At 40.5% G+C, this 26,961-nt stretch overlaps 1 protein-coding gene across 1 annotated transcript in view; it reads right to left on the reverse strand.

The window, feature by feature from the left end:
- LOC126395915 (potassium/sodium hyperpolarization-activated cyclic nucleotide-gated channel 1) overlaps positions 1-26,961 on the reverse strand; it is a 94,233-nt gene that overhangs the window by 5,755 nt on the left and 61,517 nt on the right. The window contains exons 5-7 of the mRNA XM_050053712.1: positions 24,031-24,177; positions 18,537-18,777; positions 7,427-7,591 (exon numbers count right to left, since the gene is read on the reverse strand). Coding sequence (XP_049909669.1) covers positions 7,427-7,591; positions 18,537-18,777; positions 24,031-24,177 — 553 coding nt within the window. The remainder of the gene's footprint in view (positions 1-7,426; positions 7,592-18,536; positions 18,778-24,030; positions 24,178-26,961) is intronic.

Below are 26,961 nucleotides of genomic sequence, written 5' to 3' on the forward strand. Positions count from 1 at the left end.
AATCAATCATTAAGCCCCGTCCTTGAGGGTGGGAGATTTCTGCACTGAGTGTACAGTTGAGCAGCATTTTCTGGGCGGCTTTCTCTTCTCAAGGCTGCCAACAAGCTGTGCATTCAGCTATAAGACGGGATTGATGTTATGTTTTGCAGCCATTTTGACTGCAACAGTCGCTACAGGGGCGGGCTGACAGCTAGAACTAGCACCACGTACATACTATCAGACTACTGTTAACTTACAGGGCTTCTTTGATAGCATTTTTAAAGGTGACAGGGTCAAACTCTGTAGATTGGAAGGACAACACATATTCATTATTCCTCCAAATATAGCCTGTGAGGATCTGAACGCTTGCTGGTAGTAAGACACAGGGGTTTTCTTAGGATTTGCTGTTCCTGCAGCCCTCCTGGCCTCTTCTTGTTTCTCTCCTCCTCTAATCTCTCTTTGACATTTTATCCTCTTTTTCTTCTCTGTCAGTTAAGGGCGTGCAAAAGACAAATAGACACTTATCAAATCATTTCACAGACCTTTAGAGCTATATATACACTTACATTTAAGTTATTTTTAAAAGCAAAATTATTGCACTTCACATCCTCTCCTGGAAAGCTGCTATTTTCTATTCCACATTATGGCTACAGAGAAAAAAAAACTTATCTGAATGGCTATAATATATATTATATACATACTGTAACAAGTCAAACTCAGGGTAAACTTTTAGGCATTCAATTTTCAGTACTCACAAACTGCCAGCTTGGAAACACTTGAGCTACATCTCTGTAAACACTCACACTATCGGTGACATGTGAGTTTGATTTGTGCCTTAATACACACATTTATGATAGAAACATGGGACTGCTCTGACCATAAAAAGTTGGGTTTCTTTTTAAGTTGATATCTCTACAGACAGAACCCATAATAAACAGACACTTTAATATGGAGGACGAAAAATGAATAGTATCAAAAAATAAATAAACGTATTGATAAATAAATACAGGAATAAATAAATAAAAGCATAATAAATAAATAAATAAATAAATGCAGCGGTAAGGACCTTCTACCTCATTAACATACAGATACAGAAATACATAAATAAATAAATATATTTGCACAAAAATGGTGAATTGATGTCCTGTTTAATCAACAAATTTGATTTATTTATGCATCTATTTATTTCTGTATTTATTTCAGCATTTATTTAAACATTTATCTATTTATTTTCACATTTATTTATTTACTTATTTTATACATTTATTTATTTATTGCTGTTTTTACTATTTATTTATTTAATTATTTATTGATACCCAAGTCATTTTTCGTCCTCCATACTTAAAACTCTGCTCAAAATATCTTGGACTGCTTTTCTGACTTTAAAAACATTATCAGAAGATTGTAAAAAGAAAATATTATCCCTTAAAATCGAAGTGAAAAAAACAACAACAACAACATACAAATACATAAACAAAATGTAAACACCACTTATGAGTAAAGAAATGTTTCTTTTCTTACATACATAACTTGTGAAGTTGAAAAAAAAAAATTGATCAGCTATGGGTCAAATCGCCAATATATTACTATTACAGTACTGTGTTAGTAATTTCTTTTTCCTGGCACAAATAGAACCAGTGAGATTAATTTAATATAAAAACAATATGATTCGAAAATAATAAAAGTACAGTAATTAACCCATACCTGACATCTGAACAAAACATGTTATAAAACAGTCTAAAAGCCAACTAACACACCAAACAAACAAATAAAGAAACAAACAAGCAAAACACAAACATCATAATGTTCACAAACATCATATAAATAATGAAGGCTGTGTTTTGTTAAAAAGTAAAATACACAAATTTCGAGATGCATTCAAGGCTTTACAGAGACACATTTTTCATTCTGACTTGATGCAATTTCATCAATAATTTCAACAATTTTCAATAATTAGTTGTTTTTTGTTTATGAGTCACTGCAGGAAATGTTTTTTTCTCCAGTGTCTTCTTGTTGAGGGATATTTTAAGAACGTATTTTAGAGAGGATAAGTGTGTGTGAGAAAATGATTCTTAACTTCTGCCCTCCACATGTCGTCAGCATGACATCACTGCAGCTCTGTGTCTACATACAGTTTGACACTTTCCTTTGATTAGTGTTGGAAAAGCCTAAAATCCCAATTTTTTTTTTTTTTACACAAAAGACAGAATTCATATTTCAAGCCAGACAATCAGAAACAAACTTTTTTTTTCCATTGGTGAAAACATGAATAAATAATGAAATGAGATTTCTGCATGTAACAAAAAGTGTGTGTGGCATTGCATTAGTAAAATTTTTACTAATCTGCAGACATGGTTTTGTTTGTGAGTTCACTTTGAACAAAGGGTTCAAAGATTAAATAAAAAATGTCACACCAATAGAGCTCGGCATGTGCTTATAATCCAGTTAATTACTCTGCGAAAATCTCTTACAAAATAAAATGGGCATGTAACATTGAATGAGAAATCTTTTGTTTCTTTGATTGTCTTAGTTGTTGACATTTTGAATGTGTCCATCAAAACATCTGCAGGACTGGTGTGGGTGACTTGATTTATGTGTCACTGATGCAGGAATTAAACAGTTAATGTAACCTCCAACAAGAGGTCAGACTCTTGGAGGATGAATTTGAGACCGGATCCATTTAGCAAGCCTCTATAGGTCAATTTGTCCCTGTTCGAATATTGGAATTGGAATAAAGTGTTTACCTGATGCCTACTCGTCGGCCAGGACACTCTTGAAAACGAGATGTGCTCGTCTCAAGACGGACTCCTGGTCAAATAATTTTTAGATAGATAAAAGATAATGTCAAATGTGCAACACGTTATTGGTTTCAAAGCATGGTTACTTTTCTTCTTTCCTTTTTAGAGCAAGACAAGCATGTAACCAAATGCAGTTCATATATAGAAACGATACAACCAGCACGGATCATGACAAAGTATCTTCCCTCGTATGAGACAAAACCCCCTTCATGGTTAGTCTGAAAGGATGGATCGAATCTAAATCACTCTGAGAAGTGTCAGTCAGAGTGGGCAGCTTTCGTTTTTATCACATTTGGTGAAAAGCTAACTCAGCTGGTAGCTCTCATAAAAAGGGCAAATGTAGATTTGGACTGTTGAGGCCAAACGGCATTCAGTGTTTGTGAAGGGACTTCACTACAGGGCAGAAAAAGCTTTTTTATTTTATTTTATGCTAGTTCAAAAAATGCAACCTTGTCTCCTGTGAATTACGCTCATATGCAGCGACTTCACAATTAGTTATTAGAATTCAGCTGTAATGGAAAAATTTAGAGGACATTCGTGTAGCACAGGGGAAAGTGTGGGTGTTGATTCACAGGTGGATGAAAGCACAAAGCTGGAGATGGAGGTTTATGTCCCATATTAAACTAGAAATCACTGCTGTCATTTGTAAAATTTAAACATGATCACGTCCTTCCCCTAAATTCTCCCAAGTAGTTTTATTTGCCAAATCCACACATTAATGCAATGCATGTTGGATAAACACTCAAAATCAAAATACATATCTTTCCTCTTAATAGTTAATTCATTCATTTATCCATTTTTCGTAACTGCTTATCCCGTTGGGAGTTGTGGGGGGTGGGGCTGGAGCCTATCCCAGCTGTCATTGGGCGAGGGGCAGGGTACACCCTGGACAGGTCACCAGACTATCACAGGGCTGACACATAGAGACAGACAACCATTCCCACTCACATTCACACCTACGGCCAATTTAGGGTGCTTTCAGACCTAGAGTTGTCTTGCTTTGGTCCGAATCAGGGACTAATTTTGTTACAAAGTTACATAATTACATAAAGTTGGTTCGTGTTCTCACGGCAGCATTTACAAGCGGACCAGATAAAATGCCTTGCACGAGAAAGCTGCATTTGATTGGTCAGGATTTCCATGCGGTAAAAATCCAGGAAGTAAACAAAACATTGAAGAAGAGTACACTTGCAAGATAAATGTGACACTTTCTAATGGCACAATGGAGGGACAACTACACGGACTGATTTTAGCACTGGTCATCGTGGACTATATTGCTTGCATTGTTCATTTTAGGCAAACCATACAGTTTGAAAACAAGGCTTTGCTCCAACCAGAAAAATGCACATTCAGCGCATTGGATGGATCAAGACCACCTCTTCAAGAAGGTCTCAGTACGGTTGTTTTGGTGTGCACCCCAATGCGACTGCTGTGTTCACACCTGCGCAAACGAACTTGAGTTCAATTGAACCAAACCAAACAGGGCAGGTGTGAAAGCACCCTTAGAGTCACCAATTAACCTAGCCGGCATGTCTTTGGACTGTGTGAGAAGGCCGGAGTACCTGGAGAAAACCCACGCTGACATGGGGAGAACATGCAAACCCCACCCTGGGTTCAAAACAGGGACTCTCTTGCTGTGAGGCAACAATGCTAACCACTGTACCACTGTGCCGCCTGCTTACCTGTAGTGCTATTTATCAGTCTAGATTGTTTTGGTGTGAGTTATTGAGTGTTGGAGATGTTGGCCATAGAGATGTCTGTCTTCTCTACAATATAATGGAACTAGATGGCACTTGGCTTGTGGTGCTCAAAGTGCTAAAAAAATACATTTGAAAAACTCAACAGCAATGTCTCTTTCCAGAAATCATGACCAGGTTACTCAAGATAATCCACAGACCTTGTTGTGAGCAGTTTCATGTAGGAACTATTTTCTTTCTACCGCACTACATTCGGCAACCATATCACTGTGCAGAAGGACTCTTACCTAGCACCACTGAGCTAGCTAACATTACAGCTCAGCCAAAGAGGAAGCCATTAATGTTTACATCTAGCGCTGTCATGAGTATGAGCCTCTTGTCCATCAGTAGATGCAGGTTTCCTTCAGTGTAGTGATGCGGTTGGTGGGTGTAGTTCAGTAGAAAAAAAGAAACCGCTCACAACAAGGTCTGTGAATTATCTTGAGTAACCAGGTCATGAGTTCTGGAAAGATACATTTCTGTTAAGTGTTTTCAAATGTGATTTTTTTTGTACTCTGTACCCCTCAAGCCGAGTGCCATCTAGTTCCATTAAATTTGAGATTAGGCAGTCATATCTAAGGCAGATATTGCCTATACTCAGCAACTAACACCAAAATAATCTACACTGATAAACAGCACTACAGGTAAGAGGAAAAATACGTATTTTTGATTTTGGGGTGAACTGTCCCTTTAACATTTGCAGATGTGATTGGCATGAATTTCAGTGTGAACACTTTGCAAACATGTTTTGTGAGGTATTTTGATATAAATCCAGTCATTCAGCCACCATTGAGTTTCCCCCTAAAAACAGTTGACATATGAGCGTAACTCTGAGGAGAAAAGGTTGTCTCAACAGTGACACACATCTGTTGTTGGATTCTCATTGGTTCTGAGCGGTCTTGTTCCAAATCTATTGTCTATCTATTTGACTTGCCTGACACTACAGTATTTCAATGTTGAGTCAACACTCGGGTTGCAAAGCAAATTCAATACTGACGTGCCTGTGTCAGGCAAAAAAATACACAAATACAAAGCCATGACAAAGAAAAACAACAATAACAGATAGAGAAGTAGATACAGACTGCAAGCTTTAACCACTGATATGAGACAACATTGGCACACTGTCATTATGCAAATTAAACTTTAATTTTGTAATTCGGGTGATACTGTTTCCTGGTTAATATGATAAGGAAACAAATCACCAAACATTTGGGCCTCTAGTGTTATTGGCAGGGATAAAAGTTTGTTCTTTGTCTTATCATTGATCATGATGAGCTAATAATATGAATCATGAATCATTTCCAAAATGGTTAGTTTAACAAATTCTACTTTTACCTATATAAGAAATAAAATTCATTACTGATTTGTCCTTTTTTCTGTTTGACAAAAGAGGAAGGAGCCATCTATAAAACAGCAGGACTGCATGAAATGTTTTATCGTATTCACCACCAATAACCTGTCGCCTTAGGAGCAAATATTCATTTACTTGGAGAGCATTCACCTGCAATTTAAAAATAAAGTTTTGTGTTCGCTAGGTGTCACAAGTCGAAATACACTAGTCAAACTATTGTCAGAATATTCCTTGAATGCCGCCTTACTGACAGCGTACAGTATCTGAGCTCCAGAGAAAACAGAAATGTGCTATGAGAACTGAACTTGTGCTATCCACACGTGTTCATACATTACAGAGCGTTTTAAATCTAAACCTGCCTTTTTCAAGTCCTGACGAATCGTCATTTTATTTTTTTAAACAAAGGGGTCAGGGACCAGACCCTCAGTAATGTCTCAGATGTCAACACATACTGAAAATATTCCTCATGATACACTTTAACTTTACTCTCTACATTCATCTTACTGCTTGAATGTGACACTGAGATGTTCATGAAATGTGCTGAATTATTATTGTCAAGTTATTCATACATAAAAGGTAATAAAAGCAGAAAATTATCATTTCAGAAAGATACATATTTTTACTGCAGCAAAACATAAGCCAAGACAAAGTCAGTTATAAAAAAGATCCTTTTATACATCACTTTCATATTATCATATTCTACATGTTTAATTTATCAGTGTCTCAGTTCCAATCAAAGTATTAGAGCAGACTGAACACATTTAAAGATAAGGAGTGGGAGAATGTGCAATTTAAGGGTCAATGCAACCAATTATTGCCCTGTTTGCATTATATACATGTGCCCCTTTTTTAACTCTAACAAATATACATGTGTCTGAACCATTATCACTCTATTTCTGCTATAATCTGTCATGGCCAGGTTGGTTTTTAAATCAGACTGTGAGAGTAAGGAAACGTTGTTGATGGGAAGCTGAATGAAACTCTACAGCGTCCTGCCTGTTGGCTGGACTGGATGGCTAGTGCCTGAAACAACTCCCTGATGTCACCTGGCTTGTTTCTTTTAAAAGGGTCTGGTTGATTTTTGAGGACTCTGATATGGGGTGGGGTGCTGCTCATACCCAGGAGTGCAGATGAGTGGAAAGAGGGCCAGACACACATGCATGTGAGGTTAGCTTCCATCCACTCGCTGACATCCAGTGGGGGGGTCAACACCAAACCAACGAGGGGGCGAACTGACTCCCTCCCGGACAGCGACATGCACTGCCTTCCAGTTAATCCAACCACAAAACGCTACTTTGGTTCTTTAGAAGGATTAATGCTGGTTACAACAAATTTTCTTTAATGTTATTTAAGACAAAGAAAGAGACGGGGAAAAAAAAACATCAACAAAATAAAAAAAAAACAATAGCATACAGGTCATGCAGCACAAGATGGCAGACACAATGCTTTTATGAAGAAAGAAGGCAAACGAATACTGATAGAGACAAGACAACAAGGCACGATGACAGGCAAGAGATTCGACCAATCAGACAGGACAGGGATTAGATGTAGGCAGGTCTTACCGATGCGGTCCAATCGGTCGATGGCGACAGTTTCGAATGCGCGTCGCATCATGGGGTACTCTTCTAGCACCTCATTGAAATGATCAACAGAGAGGGAGAAGAGTCGACAGTAGGTGTCTGCACGCACGCTTGCAGTTCGTCTGCCCTTGGTGAGCAGACAGATCTCTGTATGGCGGGGACACAGAGACACAAAGGAGAACAAAGAGTGAGAGCATAAGAGATTTGACACATGAAGAAACACTAACAAAAGTGGAGGGTGCAGAGGGATTTAAAGGAAATCATCCCAGTAATTGCAGAACAGATTACCATAGAGATGAACCAAGATTACAAAAGGTAGAGAGGCAGAAGCTAATGTGAATGTAAATAAAATGAGAAGCCCATCAGCGCTGCTGTCACTTGCATTATACTAACATAATTCATCATCCTGCAGGGAGCTAATGGTCCCATAATACAATACAGTACTCAGCTTTACAAAAAAAAAAGCTCGTCAGCCGTCACTGCATTACTGCATCACCTCATCAATGCACTGCATCAGCTCTCAGATGTAATGCATGACTAAACAGGGGTATAGTTACGTAGCATTCCTGCTCATTCACTGTGGGTTCTCACATGAGGAGATGTAAAGAGAACACATCGCTTTGTGTTATGTTTAGAGCGATAGATGGATGCATCAAAACACTCTGCACCTCACCTAACACCAGATAATAACATAGCACACATCTTGTTTCTTGTTTCTGTACATGCAGCTACCAAACACTGTGTAAAATAATGGACGTAGCTACAGTTATGTCACCTATTGGTTTTGAATGAGTAGGTATAACCGTGGCTAGAACAGTGACGAGACCCACCCTCCACGAGTCTCTTACCAAACCTACACGACTGGCATCCTATCCAAATCTATGAAGTGTTAGGTTAAAAGAAAGGTGGTTAAGCTAAGGGTAAGGGTAAAGGTAAGGGGTACATCTTGCTTCTTATAAGGTAAATCATGTCTTCACGTGTAATGAATAAAGTGAATGGATAAAGTGGGTTATTGCTATTGTATTAATTACAACGTTGTAGCAGAGTTTAAAGAGCGTGGTGTTGGTGGGTTTGTCTTGTACTGGTGGTGGCTGTGGTTTGTAGGGGCGTGTCACCTTCTTGGATTTTTGGAGCCAGAAGTGACCATATTTGGACGAAAGGGTGGAGCTATGAAAGAGCGAGGGGTGGGTCTGACTGAAACCAGAGGTGACGCCTTGAAAACAGCTTGTCACTCAAAGCAGCCACACCCTTTAATATGTGTAACTTTAAACCTTAGTAAAATGTAAAAGGGCAATTTACATAAAAATGCACCCCCCATAGAGTTGTCATGAATGTTGAAATTAGCTTTAGAGACCAAAACTGTTTTTTTGTTCCAGGCTGTAAACTTGTTTATTTGCTGTAAAATTGGGCATTTTAACATGGGGGTCCCACTCTTGGAGCCAGCCTCAAGTGCCTGTTGGAGGACCTGCCATTTTTGGCACTTCCAAATTGGCTTCATTTCTCAGCCCTAGTGGTTGCTGCTTGGTAGCGACATTTACCTCTAAAATTGAAATAACAGCACTATACACACTTGATAATTGAGGTTACAAATGACAGACTGTCCTAACAGACAATACTGTATATGCTGATAATATACACACATATGTATGGGACCATAATCAATATGTTTCAAGGGTCCTAATAAAAACTACAAAAAGTAATCCACTGTTCTAGTTTTAAATATCCTGAGCAGTGGTGGAAGAAGTACTGATTGCTTAACTAGACGCAGCAAAGCAACAATGTACAAGTAAAAGTACAAGAAAAACTGAATGTAAATCCTACTTAAGTAAAAGTACATAAGTATTAATAGCAAAATGTACTTAAAATATCAAAAGTTAAAGTACTTTTTCTGTAGAAAATTGCCCCCCCTTCTTTATTTTGCATGCAGATAACCATCTAATTGACATTTGTAAATGTAATACATGAATATAAAGTAATGAAACGAACAGCTTCGTGATTTACTGACCATTTAAAAATACAGTGACATTAAAGCTCTTTCAAACGCTTTTCAAATTACTGAACAAATAAAATTACTGTACTGTGTATAATTTGAATATACTATAATACAGCACAGTACTGTATATTAAATATTGCTTACACTAGTTCGAATTTCCCTCATTATCGGACATTATCAATCCACTTCACAGAGGGCTGCTTCAATCACACGTTTTCACATTCTGTTTCAGTCTCCATCACTGGCAGCCGTGACTGTTTCTCTTTGTTTGAACAGACTACAAAAGGTAGTCTGAAGAACTCCAAGTTTTACAGCTGCATCTCAATGTTTTGGCAGTTTCTGGGAGGATATAATAAGCTTCTATAAGCTTCTAGGAGACTACATTGTTCACTGAGGGAAAATGACTTTCTTTTTCCTGTCACAGCACCAGCCTCAGGGAGCCGGCTGAAATGTAGGTAAAAGGTAAAAAGTAGAAATAAATGTACTTAGTCAATATCCAGCACTGATTGTCATTTCAATACACCACACAAACACACAGTGATGTGTTCAGGTTGGTCCGTCTGATAAATATGCTGCAGCACAGTCACATCTCTGACTGGAAATGTTACTTTGGATCAAACTCTCAGATTGCAATGCCAAAATTGCTCATTTTCTCTTCGTAGGATGCTTATTATCGCTTCTACCAGTCATTCAAGCACTTTGATCTTTTGAAGAGTGAGTAGATGATTGCAAACAGAACTCATGTTGAGAGGAAAAGGTCATGCTGTTGATTCAGCCTAAAGTAATGGGTCCTAAAATGTTAATGACCACAAGAAATTTTTCACTTCTGATGTCAATAACACCTGGCTAAAATCCAGTTTCTATGATGCTGTGATTAGACAAGAAGATTTTAAACTGCTGCTGGAATATGAGATGCCTGAAAAGGACGTGCAAACCAATCTGCATTTCTTCATCTTATTTAGCTGGCTGTAAATAAATGTATGCTGCTGCAGATGATATGTGATGGTATAACCTGACACTCGCAGTGCCTGATCTCCTCAGTGTTTTCATGAATCAATGACACAAGGCAGAAAGTTCACAATCTAACCGCCCCCCATTCTTTCAGCCCACATTTTTCTTCTTTTTATACGCTCATAAACCAGTACCCGCCTTCTAAGTATCAACTTCCCTTGGCTCCTGTTCAATCCTTTTCATCCACCAACACCACTCAACCTCCGCCCACATTTGCACTTCTGTCCAATCTACAGCACAACTTCCATCTTCGTTAAGTCGTTAAATGTTAACTTGTCGTGATGACTTGGCTACGCCGTGAGTGTGCACAAGATGTGAGAGCAGCACTCTCAAGCTGTGGGTGTGAATAAGGTGTTAGTACTGTTGTGATGGAAAAGCTCCCTTTAAGTGGTACCTCTGTTAACACAGGAAGATACACAGAGAAGAAAGAGACGGAGAGACAGTGGGAGAGAGAAAAACCTGCATCAATCTGAGGCAGACACAAAGACAGATAGTGAGGAGTCTGTACACACGCTTGCATGATGCACTGTGTGGTAACATCCAGAGATAAATGTGTTACATGACAGTTAATAAGGTGATAATTAGTGAGCTTTACAAGTGCTGGTAGGCAGAGCTAGGCACAGGCTGTTCTCATGCACTGTTTGTAGGTATACCTACAAAAAGTAATGCACCAGCAATTCCTGTATAACCCATGTAATGGGGAAGGCTGTGATCACCCAACCTAAGCAGTGACGGGAGGACAGAGGGAAGTTATATGAAGACTGAAATTCTGTGTAAGGAGGAGGGTTGGGGTGGTGGACAAACAATGTTGGACTTTTCCCCAGGAGACCTATACTAGTTATTTTGAGGTACGTCGTAACCGTGTTTCTTTTCCTAAACCTAACCTATGTAACTTTACGTTAAGTTCATAACTTGAGGTTAAGAACATAACTCGATTCATGGGGTACTAATTTGTAAGATATCATATGAACTATAACTAGAAACGCACGCAAGCCTAAGACGTGGTAAGATACGATATTCCTCACTATATGAAGTGACTGATAACAAGATCTGTATAATGGATTTTGAAGAAATTCGTCAGGTTTTTATTTTGTAGACAATAAATCTGGATTTATAGCATGATGGGATGACGGTACAATGATGTGTGTGGCATCACTGGAAAGCTCTGCTCCTGTGCTTTCATGTGATATGCGTAGCATTTCTGTGCGAGCCTGCATTCGCGAGTAATCCATCCAAGAGTAATGTGTGTGCAGAGCTGTATGGAAGCTCTGTTACTCATCATTTTAGTGTAATGTGAATGAATTTGTTAAAAAATATTGTGATATTTGATTGCCTCCATATCGCCCAGCCCTACTGGTAGACAAATATATATATATATATATATATATTTTAATGTTTGAATGTTTGGATGTTTGGAGGGGCTGGTGAGATGTTTCGCGCTGCTTCCTGTATTAATGCTAAGCTAACTGTATTCTAGCTCTAGCTTCATATGTGGTGTAAAAGCCTAAGAGTGCTATCAATTCTCTCATCTCACTCTCAACAAGAAAGGGAACAGAAGTATTTCCACAAATGTCCATTCTTTGAATAGTATAGTTTGGGGAAACTTTTAGCAAGACATGCTAAGGCAACCGAAACTACCGGTAGGAGTCACTGGCTCTGTTTACACAGAGATCGTGCTATAGAGGAGCTTAGAAGTCCCTTCTTTATGCCTCCTTTGCATTTTTACACAAAACCAAACAACAGCAGCATCACTGCGTTCCACTGTGTGATTTTAGAGAGCATGCTGGTATTACAGAGGCAAGAAAGGTGTGACGGGCATGGCATGTAACACAAGAGTGTCAGCATTTAGTGTGACATGTAACATCTGTGTCAGCAGTGCTTTATTAAACAATAGCAATGGCATAACATGGCAATAATGATCATTTACTGTCTCTGTTTCACGTCGGCCGATCTTGTCCTCTGCTTGGAGGTTAAGGAGCTTCTGGACCTCACTGTTTTCCCAAATTGCTGACATTTTCGGCTGCTGTTCCTCTTCTTTGAGTTAGCTTCTACCTGCTACTTTTAAAATCTCCCGCGATGGATCATACACATGACATGTTATCAAAACGTCATCAAAATGTCACACCTGTGCCACCCATGATTCTGCTCTGCCTACTGTCCCACTATGAAGATATTGTTTCAGGACTGTTACTACCTTCTATACTGGCGTAACGGTGAGACAACTCTGTCCCCCATTTCACTGTACCTTTTAAAAAGAACGGCAGAGCAAAACAGGCTACTAATAAAGCAACAAGGATGAGAACTCTCGCAGCTTACTGTGAATGCAACCTAGACATTACAATATCAGCAATGGAGGATTTTGCCTTTCATTTATTTTCCACTTGTTCTCTGAAACATCAGTGAAGTGGACAATTTGCTTCACCGAGCTCTGCTTTGATTTGGTCGTCAGGTTGCCACACCACCCCAAAACCGAATTAACCAGCAGCAGAATAATGGGACGAGCAACAGTGGGAGACAAAACTTTCTTGCTCTTTTTTCCTCTGTTGGAATAACACGTTCAAACTGAGCTTATTCATTTTGTCAGACTGAACTGAACCCCAGTTGTGAGTGATTGTTTGAGAACATGAAAGCTGATGATTAGCTGACAGAGAGCAGGAAAAGTCTGTATTTTTAGACTGCGCTTACTGCGTTCACTGCTTTAACACTTTATACATACAAACATCACACATCAGAAATGTGCAGCTACACTCCTGCTTTCTCTCAGAATACTTATATAATGTGCTGGTATTTGTGGCCTACTGTAAATTACCGACTCTTGTGTGGTAGGCAAGACTCTTGAAGTAATTTACAACTCAGCATGTAAGCACAGTTTTTATTTTTGATTTTCTACCATCGTCTGTCCTTTGCAGGTGGCAAACCTGACAAAATGTCAAACTTTGAACAGACAGATATTTCAAAACTCATATTGAGGAAAACATTGATGCTGTCACCTGAAAGACGTGTGTGTACAAGTGTATTCCAAGCTGTCTGAGTGTGTGTGTGTGTGTGTGTGTGTGTGTGTGTGTGTGAGTGTAAGGCAAGGCCCCATTAACACTTCACATGATGCAGTTTGACACGTGTCTGTTGCCTAGCCACAAAGCATCACAGTTGACCCCAGGAGCATTTGTGGAAATTTGCCATCACTTCATGTGTCACATACACTCATGGCAACCAGCTCCCCTTCTCCTTCTCCCTCCACGGCTGTGACCGAGGAAAGAGGGAGTCCCGTATGACTAAGACATTCAAGCCCAATAAGGATTTTCATGCGCTGTCTGTCATTGTCATAGCATTACACTCTATTAGTCCCTTAGCCTCAGAGTGACTTCACCACAGAGCTATGTGGTACCAATATGTAATCCCATTCACGGTGGCCCAAGAGTGATTACTATGATACCTTTTTAGCATGCAGGCGTGGCATTGACCGTGGTTGGAGGTGCTTTGTGACCTACTGTCCTCATAGATGTCCTGCTCATTACTATGCTAATAGTTTCCTGTGGCCAGGCTCGGTTTTGTTACTCGCTCTGCCTCCCTCTGTGTCTGTCTCAGTCCCCCTCGATGATTTCTCATTCTGCCCACGGTTTGGCCTGGTTGTAAGGGGAGTGTGAATCATTGGAGGAAAGGGGGAAGAGTGAGGTGCCTGGTACAGCCAGCTGCTCCCAACTCGGGGCTCATCTACTAATGCCATACAAACGGGTAAAAATACCAGCTGGGCAGAAGGCAACAGCAGGTGGCCCGGTACACACAGAACACAGCAAAGCGAACTGAGCACCCTTTGTTATTTGAACAGATAAAACACGTATCTTTTAATTAAAAGATTAAATGGGGACATCTACTGTATGTTCTCAATGTTCTCTCCATGTTTTGTCCATATTCATTCAACTGATTATAGATGCTGATCTTTTACAGTACACTCTTTTACTTTGTGAACTCCTTTTGTATTCTTCTACATCAATCTGCATTGAGCTGTTATTTGTGAGTGTCTGTACAGGATGAGACAGCAAACAAAACAAAGTTAGAGTTAATATTTTGTTGTGCAGAATAACCTTCAAAATGTTTTTAGACAAAGCTTGAAAAACCATAATCCAAAAATCCCTGAAAAGTACTAATGGCCAAGCTGCCTCAACACATTTCCTGGATTTATAAATGTGGTCTCCAGAGGTCAATTTTCAGCAGAGCTGTTTGATGAGACTCTTGTTAGTGAACAGTCTAACACGTCATCTTCTGCAGGAAGCCTAGTAGTTTGCCCTTTAAAAAACAGTTATACGATGCATCACCTATGACCCACAAGAGGTGCGTGGTGGTATGTTCATCTGCAGAGACTCTATCCTCTGCCATTATTTTCTTCTTCTCTTCTTACTTTGCTGTGCTCGGGACGTTCCTGGGCTGCCACCTTTGGGAATTGGCATGCAGCCCCCAACAGTAACAGCACGCAGGTAAGGTTGGGACTTTATAAAAAAAGCAGTGACGCATGCATCCAAGAGGACGCTAGGAAAATCACATACACAGGGCCAAAAAGAGCGCAAATCTGGCAAGGCAAATCACCAAGCTGCAGAGCAGGTTCCAAAACGAGTGAAGGAGAGGATGGGGATGAAGAGTGATGCAGAGTTGTTGGACATGTAGCTGCAAGTTTTTACCTTAGTTAGACTGCTAAACAGTTGCTTGTTCTATTACAACAAATGTAACGTTGATTAAAATAGTAGCTTGTCGTGTACATACAAGCAGTGTAGGAAGGAGGGGCCAAGTTTGAACGTGTTTATAAACAGTACCCAGCAATTCCTGCATAGTATACCTTTAACTCCATGCTTCTATTATATTCCAGTCTAGAGATGAAACAGTTACTTGATAAATCAATTAGGTAACTGACAAAAAAGTAAACTGGTAACTCTTTTGATAAGTGATAATTCATTTGAGTCAATTTTTGGGCCGAACATTTGTTGTTTGAAAGTTTGCCCTGGCCGGTGGGCAGTGTTTCAGATCGGCTGTTTCCAACGTGACCGCCCAGTCACAAACTTTCTCATTTCACAGGTAAACAGTACACTAAAATGTGTCTGAAAACATGTAAGGTGAGATCTAGGCAATGTAACAGAATCTGGATTCATATTTAATCAGCGCTGCCTAGTTTGACAGTTTGACAGCTGTTCACAAGCAGTGATTGACATGATTGACAGCTGTGTTATAGACTCCTTGGCTCTGTTTGGTTATTTTTGTTAACATGCAGTGAGGCCATTGGAAGCACTACAAGGCAATAGAGTAAGCAGAGGAGTATGATTTTTTTTTAACTGATTATTCATCTCATTGAATGCTGTGAGAATGTAGTGACCGTTTCAGCAAATATGACAAGTGTTATTTTTTTTTATAAAAGAGACCAACTGCTTTAAATCCACAAAATGTAATTTTGTTTTTGGCCACCTAGGGGCAGTGGAAACAGTTGTGAGCACACCATTTACATATCATCACTTCTTAAGTTTATATAGTGAATTTGTTAGTAAACAGTTGCTTATTTACACATTCAGCCATTACAAAGCAACATGATTATTCATTCTGTGCAGTGGCGATTGCTCTAAGACTATAAGGGAAGCTCAGCTTCCCCTAAAATGTCAAAAAATAAGTGGTCAAATATGTACTGTTGTGTTTACATTTCATTGACTAAATATGCGCTAGAACGCGTTCAACTTTTGTTCAGAATCAGCTACTTATCACAGGTCACTGACGCGACTTTCTTCTCATTCATTCCTGTAGCGTCACAGTGCATTAAACAGTGGAAGCTCAGCATCCAAAGACTTCAGTGGGGAAGCATAGAGTGGGTTGTTCCACTGCAGCGAAACTAGACAGTCATTGGATAAATGCTCGGTTTTGTCCCGCCCATCGGACGCTCAGCGTCTGTGGGGGTCTATGGGGCAGTGGGCTGGTCTCGGCTGGCCTGGACGCTGGGCTTCTGCATGATGATTGGATGATCTGTCTGAGGCTGAATCCCATTATGATTGACAGCGAAATGAGCGAATCAGCGATCTTGAAATATAAACCACCACTGGAGCATTTTTCAAGTTTCATTCCGTTGTTCCGAGTTGATCTGGAGATTTTTCTAATCCTCTTAGTGACTTTTTCTTTGTTAAAAACGACTAGCGACAAATCTAGCATCTTTTTCTGGTGTTATTGGAGACTGTACTCGTGTTTGGAGACTCTGACTTCTGTCGCTCTGCAGTTACTCTCCCCATCGAGCAGTGGGTGCTGCTGTGAGCCGCTCCACCATCCCAAAGCACTCACAGGCAGTCACACTAGCTTCGCACAGCAGCCCCAGAGGGTAGAATTTATGTATAAATAAACGGACACATTTTATGATGTAGGCCGAAAATGAGCTTCCCCTCCTTGAAAGACCAGCAGCCGCCACTGATTCTGAGTCATGTACCTGGTCACCTGATGAATGTAAGTCTAATATCAACTTGGTTTTAGCTCAGTTTTTGGTCTCTACCAACTCCTGAGGAAATTTTCGGGCTCTTTTTTCCCCAGCTAGTTGCTAATTTGTCTGTCTGCTGTTTGGTACTGAGCAGAATGTGTGCAGTGGGCTTTTAGAGCCTTGTCCCTGAAAATGAGCACGTGTCAAAAATATTGATTATAGCCGCTTCAACTTAGTAACACATTAGAGCCACTAGAAGGACCACCAGGGGTACACAAGACTGAAAGTTTTAGCTTCCTAAAAGGGTTAATCTTATTGTGTGTGCTCTGTCAAAAGCCTTAATTAACACAGACAGTATAGGTATTATAGCGAAGATCTGACAGTTGAATTTAAATGATGATACACAAGTGTCTGTCAAAACATAGCATTATCAAGCACCGTTCAGTCAACTAACAACTACCATTATTACTTTTCACCTTCCAACAGGAAACAATAGCCAATTAAACTGCTGCAGTTTCTTTTCTTCTTGTCTGATATTGTTTGACAAATATGATCACACTCACCACCATTAAGATCCATTTGTGAGAGCCTTATTGGCCGAAGGTTTTATCCTGACATTTCAGCTTAGTTTCGTCAACAAGATCTACTTGTTCTGTGCCACAATGACTCTTTAACAGAATATCTCTTGAGCTGCAGCCCCAGGGGATTAATCGTTTGAACAGCACTGCAACTGCCACATCTCTTACCATACGACATGTCCACTCTGTGCAGAATGTAAAATGCTCCTTGGGCAACCCACATATAAAGCAAGTAGCTTTGCACACTTAGTGGCATGACAGCAATCCTGTGGTTTGAACAAGCAGGGGGAAAAAAGACGACTCATTTCTTTTTTTGAATCGCTGCCTTCCTTGGCTCGCCTGCGAGACATGAACTGCATGCTGCAAACACACTCCAAAGCGAAGGTATTCTTAGACTCCTCAGCCTCCTTCCATAGTGGGGATGAACTCATGAGATAAAATATGCAAGAACCTCTAAAATAGGAAACTTTGCTTTGCTTTCACATTGACAAAATCCGCAAGCAGACACTGTCGTGTCCAAGTAAACAGCGTGCAATGAAATTACATTTGACGTTTAAAAAATTGATGATATCTGTAATGTTTTGGAGAGGGAATGGGACCCGCGCCAAGAGAAAGAGAGAGATGAAGGCGGAGAACAGAACGAGGGAAAAGCTCCTGATTCTACACTAGCTGCTCTTGTTAGTGCCAAGTATATGCAGCAGGAACGTATGGAGGGGGAGAAGAGTTCATGCATGTGTATGTGTGAGGGTGGGGGAGGATCCTCTGTGTGTCCTAAGGGATGCCTGATCCACGCCTTGGCCTACTCCAACAACCAGATGAGTGGTTACATAACCGCAGAAGCTGACTAACGTCCAACACTGGTTAATGAGAATCTACATCCACAATAACTTAACTTCAAACAGCATCAAACGCGAGACCTCAGGCCAGACTCGTGTCTCAATATATAACTGTATGTAGGAATGCATGCGTGACTGCGAGTATGGCATTCTTGCATGGCAGTGCCCACGTATATAATTCATGTTTGGATTTTCATGTGGCAAATCTATAAATGATTATATCAGATTGTTGTGTTCTAACCTCCAAAGTAGGATCCGTCAGTCAGCTTCATCTCCTTGTTGAACTTGGTGATGACACTCGCTACACCATGTTGAATGAAGTACATCTTCTTCCCGACTGTGCCTTCCCTGATAATGTAGTCGTTGGGTTGAAAGACCTCGAACTTCAACTTGCTCAGCATGCCCGTCACGAAGTTGGGGTCCGCGTTGGCAAACAAAGGCATGGTGGCCACGAGTTTACGGCAATTGAAGTTGACAATTTCCTGATGGAGGAAAAAAAGAAGAAGAAGGTTTTGATGAAACAGATGAGATTATGCCATAAATAATTCAGTAATTTCAACGTACAACTTGAGAAATGAGCATCGGTTAGGTAGCCTGACACAAAACACCACCGCAAATCCTTCATCTCTGCTGCTTTTATCTGCGGGCATAAATGAATTCGATTGCTGCTTTATCCCTAATACTTCTAAAGCACTTCCCATCACTCCTGAGACGAAACTTTTTGGCACACAAGTCAGATCCTGATGAGTTTGCCCTCTGGTGCCGGCTGCAGGCCATCTCTCTGGTCTCATCCTGTCCCCTCAGACCCAGCAGGAGATTAGGAGCTTGTTGTCTGTTTACCCACACATCTCTGTTGCTGTGCAGATGGAAAGCCGGGGCACTTGGCATCTGTGGTGGTGTGTTGTTGACCCCCCATGAGGGATAACTCTCCTCCAGTGACAACAGGACATTAACAGAGAGATAACCAATCTATGGGATGCTCGCAAAGAAATGTTAGCTCAGCCCTAGATGCCGGTGTCAGCTAATGCCACAGGGCTCTGACCTCAATCATGCACCAGAACTAATGAATTAGATAGTAAGCAATTTTCATGCCCAGCCAGGAGTCCTCTTGGGGAAACAATCTTTGGCTATGCCTATTTAAAGATTTGTCATATGGCGGAGAATAAGAAGCAGCGAGACAGAGGAAAGGAAACACCAAAACAGTCCGGCTGTAAAGTTATATTTAAGCACATTAATGACAAACTGTGTTTTACATGTTTATATTTATATATATTTTACATTTATTTGTTTTACTGGTCTAAAAGCCCCCTTGCAGAAATCTTCAACTTTTTGTAGTAATACAGTTAACAGCAGGGGCTGTTTGGAAAATTCTCCCTGTTGGTGCATTAATGGACATCTGACATCTGAGACATAGCTGCTGAACAGCAAACCTTTTGATGCAATGCAGTTTTTTCTTTTCCCTTTCTTTTTGACTTTGTATTTGCCAGTGCACCTTTGTTGACCAGATTTTCCGATACCAGAGCTTATCAATTAAATGCTTTTGGGCAGCAAACAATCAATTATTGGATGCTGGAGTGCCCTTGAAAGCAACACCAAGGAGAATTTCTAAAGTGGTTTCTGCCCACAACTGCAGCAGAGCAGCAAACTGTTTGATGTGATGGATTACCTGGGTCAAGCAAATGGGAATTAACTGCATTTTCATAGTGCACCAAAACAAAAACAAACCAGTAAAGGGTATTTGGAAACAACGTATAGACCCAGTTATCACAAATATTTATGATATTGATAAGCTGATGTTAAAGGAACAGTGTGTAGGATTTGGGGATTCAGTGGCATCTAGCAGTGAGGACTGCAGACTGCAGCCAGCTGATACATCTCCCATGTGCCAAGCGTGAATTCCCAGTTACGATTCCTCAGTGTTCATCGTTCAGGAGGTTTTTGTTAGGAGCCGAATTACCCGCAGAAGTCTCCTCTTCTCCAAAACAAATGGACCAGGTGAATAAAACCGGTAAAAACACTCAATAAAGTAGTTTCACGTTACAAATCAGTGTTTCTGCGACACTGTTTGGCATGTCAGAGACAGGCCGCTAATCCAGCACCTGCTAATGTGCGCTCACCTTTTTTCTTCAATAACTTATGATCCAGACTTTCAGGAGGTTTTTACCATGAGCCGAATTATCTGCAGAGGTCTTTTCCTTTCAAAAACAAACTGACCCGGTGATTTAAACAGGGACTGCTAACTACGGAGGCTGACGCAAAAACGAGAACGGCACTATATAGAGCCAGTGTTCAGTTAGTTCGCTCTGGGCTACTGTAGAAACATGGCAGTGCAACACTGCAAACTCTGTGCACATGGACCCCCTCCCTATTTAAACGACTCATTCTGAGGTAACAACACACAATAATTCTTATTTTCAGGTGATTATTATATTATATTCCATTTATGCCAATATATCCTCCTAAATCCTACACACTTGACCTTTATGTCTCATAGCACAGCAGATGGAATTTAAATTAATTCTACCATTGTCCATAGCTGCACACCGGGATGATTAACTGAGGAATTTACTGTAGGCCTCATTACCTTTGACCTTCACATCAAACCCAAAGCTGTTTTATCCACTGAATCAGAGTTTTCATGTGAGTCGCAGGTAGTGGTAATGCTCGAGCAGCCTCAATCTGGCACATCTGGTTGACAGACTCATGCAAGACTTGTGATGAATGACTTGCCAGAATCAGTTAAAGTACACTTGGGCTGATTTCATGGCCCTCCTTCAGCCCAAAGCAAGTCTGAGTGCTGCTAAGTGGAGCTGATTCTGATCCCAAATTGACCCATAAGTCAGCACCCCCAAAATTGCGCTGGACACTCAGCGGCAATCAGCCAGACTCAGCTAGTCCTCAGTAAGTCCACGTGGAATCGGTCTGGCATGGAGCTGCATTAAGTGATTTCTGGCTACTAAATGGTTAGGGACCAGGGTACAGATGAGGGACGTGGAGATTGAAAAACAAACCCCAGTGCTCCCATCTTTTATCCCTCAAAAACAAAACGTATGGCCACTTTATTACAGAGGCCAACTGGACTGAGCCAGAGAAGGTGCCATTAGTTGTGCTACACTGGCAGATCAAGATGTATCTAACTGCATAAGCTATAATTTATCACTGTTTGTGAAGTGTACAGCTGCTTTTAGTCTGATACAATTTAAATGGGAGTTGGCAAAAGCAAGAAAGGTGGCATTGGCACTCACATGGAGGCTGGCATTACTCATTTAGCTTTTTAAAAGGATAGTCTCAGTGCAGAATAGGTGAGGCTGAGGTATAGATGGGTAACACAGAAGATTATCAAGCTAAAACCTGGCATTAATTGTTGATAACACATCATGAATATAGCATTCATTAATCTTCCAAAGCCAAGTATTGTCCTCACTTCGTTTCACTCGCTGCACTGTTCTGACCCGTTCTGAGCCACACTTCTTGTAAGCTGCTTCGGATTTTGTTTTTATTGGGTTTAATTATGGACAAATTACACAGTCAACCCTCAAGTGACCTAATTCTCCAATGGATGATCAGATAAAAACCTTCAGTTTTAGAGAATGGGAATAAACAGGCTGCATACCTCTCATCAGAGGTGCATATCAGCCGATATCGAGTAGTGACTCGGTACCAGCTTTATGCCTCACTGTATGGGAGTGACTGGGGTCATTCTTTTAAGTGTAAGGCAACATCAGGCTTGAAATACCTCCAAACATCTCATATGTTGTATATACGTTCTCACAGTAGCTACCTCAGCAATGCGGCCTATTGGTGTGCTGCTGACCAGGATGTGGTACGTAATGTGTAGTCATAAACATAAAATTAAACTGACCAGCCCCATTGTCACGATACCCAATTCAGCTACTTGAGTCAGTGTCAACCCGATATTCGACATCAATATGGGACAGGTGCATCTCCACAAGAAGCAGGATTAGAAATAGAGTAAAACCAACCAATAGTTGTTTGTTTGGCAGCACAAGCTCAGTTCTTATTTTCATATCTTCCTTTGCGAAAAAACTGAGTGAACAGATACCCCTTCTCCACCGTGTAAAACCAAGTGAACCTTGACTCATTTTAAGGTAGATCATCACCATATTTCTTTTCCTGAACCTAACCTATGTACCTAACCTTTATTGCTTAACACTAAACCCTCATAACTTTCAAAGGTTAGGTACATAGCTTAGGTTTAGGAAAACAAACATGGTGACGATGTAGCTTTAAATAACTTAAGGTTCATTTGGTTTTACAAGGTCCCGAACACCGGTTTCTCGGGGTAAAGTCCTGTGTTTTGTGATCCCACCCAACACCACAACCTGCCTCCTAAGGTAGACTTTTGGTCTTTAATTAGTTCCTTTTTTTACTCGCATCAGCACATTGGTCACCTTACTTCAGCTTTCCTGATGACGTGGGTTATACATGGATTACTGGCTTGTGATTATGCAGGTATATATACGAATAGTGGTGCATTACTTTTCATAGGTATACGTACAAACAGTGCATGAGAACAGCCTGATCAGAAGCACAGCAGAAGACAAATTAATCTTTACTTTCACCTGCATCAAAATTGCAATTTGATTCTCTTGAAGGGCTGCCTTATTGGAAAATAATTGACAGTAATACACTGTGTAGAAAATGAGCCACAAAGACGTGGTCCTTTGCCTGAGTTCCCCTTTGTAAATTACCTGCTTCTTCTATCTTCTCTGGGAGGAGACAGAACAGTTATTCAGTGAAATGGCAACGCGAGCTAGTTCATGTGTCCTGTTTTGCTCTGGTGCGACTCAGTTTGTTTTTATCCGTCTGTCCCATGGGCATAGCTTTCATTGTGTGACACTGTCTCTATGCAGATTTTAACTTTGCTTGCTATGCACGGCCGACTAAGCCTGTAGGATTCTCTGTGTAGTAAGTCATAGCTTTATATCCCTGCACCTTCCCGTGAGTGTTTGGGATCGTGCAGCAACTCCCCACACCACTGCACAGTGACTTAATGGGGCTACATGAGGGATGGTCTCCATTTCTTACACTTGCTTTGCTTTTCAGTCCTCTCCTGTCCCATCCACCTCTGCTTAATTACCCATGTAATCTGCTGATACGAGGGGATGAGGCTGGAACTTAAAAACTGGTCACTGAGTCCACAATAAATTTCAATATTCCTTCTCATTACCTCTCTTTGTGAATAATATACAGCGTGCTCAGTTGATCCTTGGGGCTGTGTATCTGTGCTAATCTGACTATGTGTAAATATTATAAATAAAAGAGCGATTGTTAAACAGCTCTGGAGCTCAGGTTGTTTATCACGAGTGAAGCTCAGGTTTCTGTGCAGAATATTTTCATATCTTTGACAAATGCTCAGTCTGGGTTCACCCAGGATGCTGAGGAGAATCCGTTTTGCTGTTTTTTTCCTTTGACCTTGTAAGATGAGATGACAGGTGTTGGTATTTTAGCTTCACGTCCTGCGCACTTAAAGGCGCCAAATGAAGATTCACTCTTCATCTTGGGGGAATAAACTCATTCATGTTCCCGAAGTAAAACCACTGTGTGACAGACTACCTGTCAAGAATCTTTTTTTTAGATTTAAGGTGTATTTTTTACCTGTTCTAAAAATAAAACTTTCAAATGAACAATCTCAAAAAGATTTATAAATGTTGATAAGTGAAAGAGCCAATGATTCAATTCAGTTTAGGGTCTTAAGGGAGAAGTTGTCTCACCTCTTTGAGAGGGTCGTTGAGTTCACTCAGGATGTTGTCCTCATCAAAGATTTTGCCTTGGTAGCGATGTTCATAGTAGTCGTGGATTTTCTGCCGCATGTCTGCTGGAAGCTTGTGGAAGGACATGTATTGCTCCACTTGCTTGTACTGAGGAGACAAAGAAAGCAGATGCATATCAGTTGCTGCATGTATACTGCACATACCCCAAATATTCGAATGACAGTGCTAATAAGTAACACAAACAAGCAGGAGCACATCTTTCTAAACAACAAAGCTCCACAAAAGTGTGGTATTCGCCGTGCGTGTATTTGTGTCTCTGTATTGAGGACAAGCCGTGCTCTCACATAGTCACAGTGCCATGTCCTGGTTCCGTGTGTGGGGAGGGAGAGAGACAGAACGAGGGAGGCAGGTGGTGGAGGAAAAGTAGGAACATGTACAGGCCTGGGGCTATGTCAGGCCAAGGTAGCAGTTCCGATTATCTCACCCATGCAGGAAGCCCGGTCCTAATGGGCAACCACGCTATGATCTAATGTGAACGAGCAAGGTATACCTGATATCCTGGAGAGATTTAAGAGCGGCGTACACAACAAAGCAGATGGCGCAGATTGCATGACTGATAATTATTTGCATGATACCTTTTGAATATTTTGTTGTGATTTCTCTGATTCCGAGCATGTGAGCAGAGTACAGTATTGATTTCTAGCGTCTGCCAAGGTGATGCCAAAGGGATTTTATTCTCTCTCTTTTGTCTGCCATACTCTTATCTCCCTTATTTCCTGTTGAAGTTCAAATGTATGGAAAGCACTTTGAAACTGTCTCAGTGTATAAATTGAGCTGTTCGGTATCATTCTCAGAACCCATCGGCTATATTCGGCGTCTGACTTCCAGCAGATGGCTATACAGCCTATGGGGGCAGACCCCCGATTTTTTGGCATTCCGGTTTGATTTGGGCGGAGGAGGCGAATTTCTGTTTGCGACTTCCATTTATATATAAGTAAATATGCTGCACCATTGCGATTCAGATTCAGAGTTTGCAGTGATGCCAATTATGTTCCGCCTCGTTAGTTCACCGCACGGACCGTTTAACCTGGCAACAACTGCAGCCGGCTCAAACGTGATTGGTCAATATCACGCGGACTACAAACAGCCTACAACCGGAAACCAGGGCTCTTCCGCTCTTCTTCCGGAGGCAAGATCTCCGGGGTTTGCCTACAGACTCTACATTCACTGAATGTAGAGTCTGTATATAGAGACTAGTTCGGTGCTGTTAATGTAGCAGCATTATAGTTTATGATTTGAAATGTGACACCTAACTTTGTTGCTCAACAAATAAATAAATAAATAAATAATTGTAAATTTCAGAATAATTAAGCAGTAATCAGTGACTTCTTTTTAGAACAATAAGAGTGGTGTCAATTTTAATTCTATAATTCTATAGTTTATATATAATGAATCCTGACTTATTAAACATGTTTTATGTCCTTTGTAGTTTCCTGTTTAAATTCATACTGCAAGGAAAAATAATAAAAATAACTAACTTGCCATTTTGTGTTGAAATTTAAAATTAAAGCAATATTTACAGTTAGAACTATAGCAACCATAATTTACTGATTTAGGCAAAATATTGCAATTACTTGTTATAATTTCAGATAAATCTTTACTGTCGAACACATAGAAATGAAACTAAAATCTATTTTAGGGTATATTTACTGTAATTTACATCAGGGGTTAAAGGACCGGTGTGTAGGATTTAGAAGCGTCTAAGATTAGGTTATAACATTGCAACCGACTGAAACTTCTACTATGTGCCCGGTGTTTAGGAGAACTACGGTGGCCGAGGCGAAAATGCGAATGGCCCTATCTAGAGCCACAGTTGGATTTGTCCGTTTCGGGCTACTGTAGACTCAACATGGCTGACACTGTGTAAGAGGACCTGCTCCTTATGTAGATATAAACTAAGGTCACAAAAACACAATAATTCTTGTGTTCAGGTGTATACACTAATGAAAACATAGTTATAAATATTATATTCCATTCCTGCCAGTATATCCTCCTTAATCATACACACTGGACTTTTATATACAATTAACTGGTTAATAAGTTACTGGTTGTACTTTAAATACAATTCTTATCGAGCACAATATATTTCAGTTCTTTAGATTTAGCAGGATGTATCTTCTAAAGAGTTGATGGTTATATGAAATAAAAACATAATGATATTAAAACCACTGCTGTGAATGTTGCACTAACAGTGCAGTACACAGGCCAGAGGACAAGGGGGAGAAGAGAGAGAGAAAAATTGGGAGAAAAGGGATAGAAAGGATGAAATTTTCTGTGGCCTCACTATCAGAAAGCCAGATGGCCTGTGACCCTCCCTTTTTTTTCTCACTGCACATGCATGGCTGGACGCAGGACTTATCCTTTTGTACAGTTCTGCCAGTAACGAGATGTGAGAATCGTCCCGTCTCTGGCTCATTAATTTCATCTTAGTCGAAGTTAAAATTTTGCCCAAATTAACCTGAAGGCAAGTATTGACCCAAAGGAGAGGGAAAGAGAGAGAAAATACTTAAGCTCATCTATTTTGATCAGTCTCGGTTTCCTCACACAGGTTTTTCCACAGACAGGGCCAGGGTCGTGAAAACAATCTTCCCAGCCAGTCCAAGGCCCTGACACCTGAAAATAAACACTGTCTCCCACACTGCCTCTGGTGATCACAATAGAGAGGTGGGTGAGAGCCAACAGCAGCTGTGAGGTCGGTTATCCAGGCCAGTGGGCGCCTCTACACGGCCGGTGTGATGCAAGCACGACCCACAGAATGAGAGTTGTCAACGAGAGAGAAGACACTTGAGTCATAACGCCTCCTTCATTAATTCCTCTCCCGGCTGCAGAAAGGTGATACTGTAATTGAGTTCACAGTGGAAGCTGGAGAGT

This window comes from Epinephelus moara, chromosome 9 (genome assembly GCF_006386435.1).
Source record: "Epinephelus moara isolate mb chromosome 9, YSFRI_EMoa_1.0, whole genome shotgun sequence".
Taxonomy (NCBI): domain Eukaryota; kingdom Metazoa; phylum Chordata; class Actinopteri; order Perciformes; family Serranidae; genus Epinephelus; species Epinephelus moara.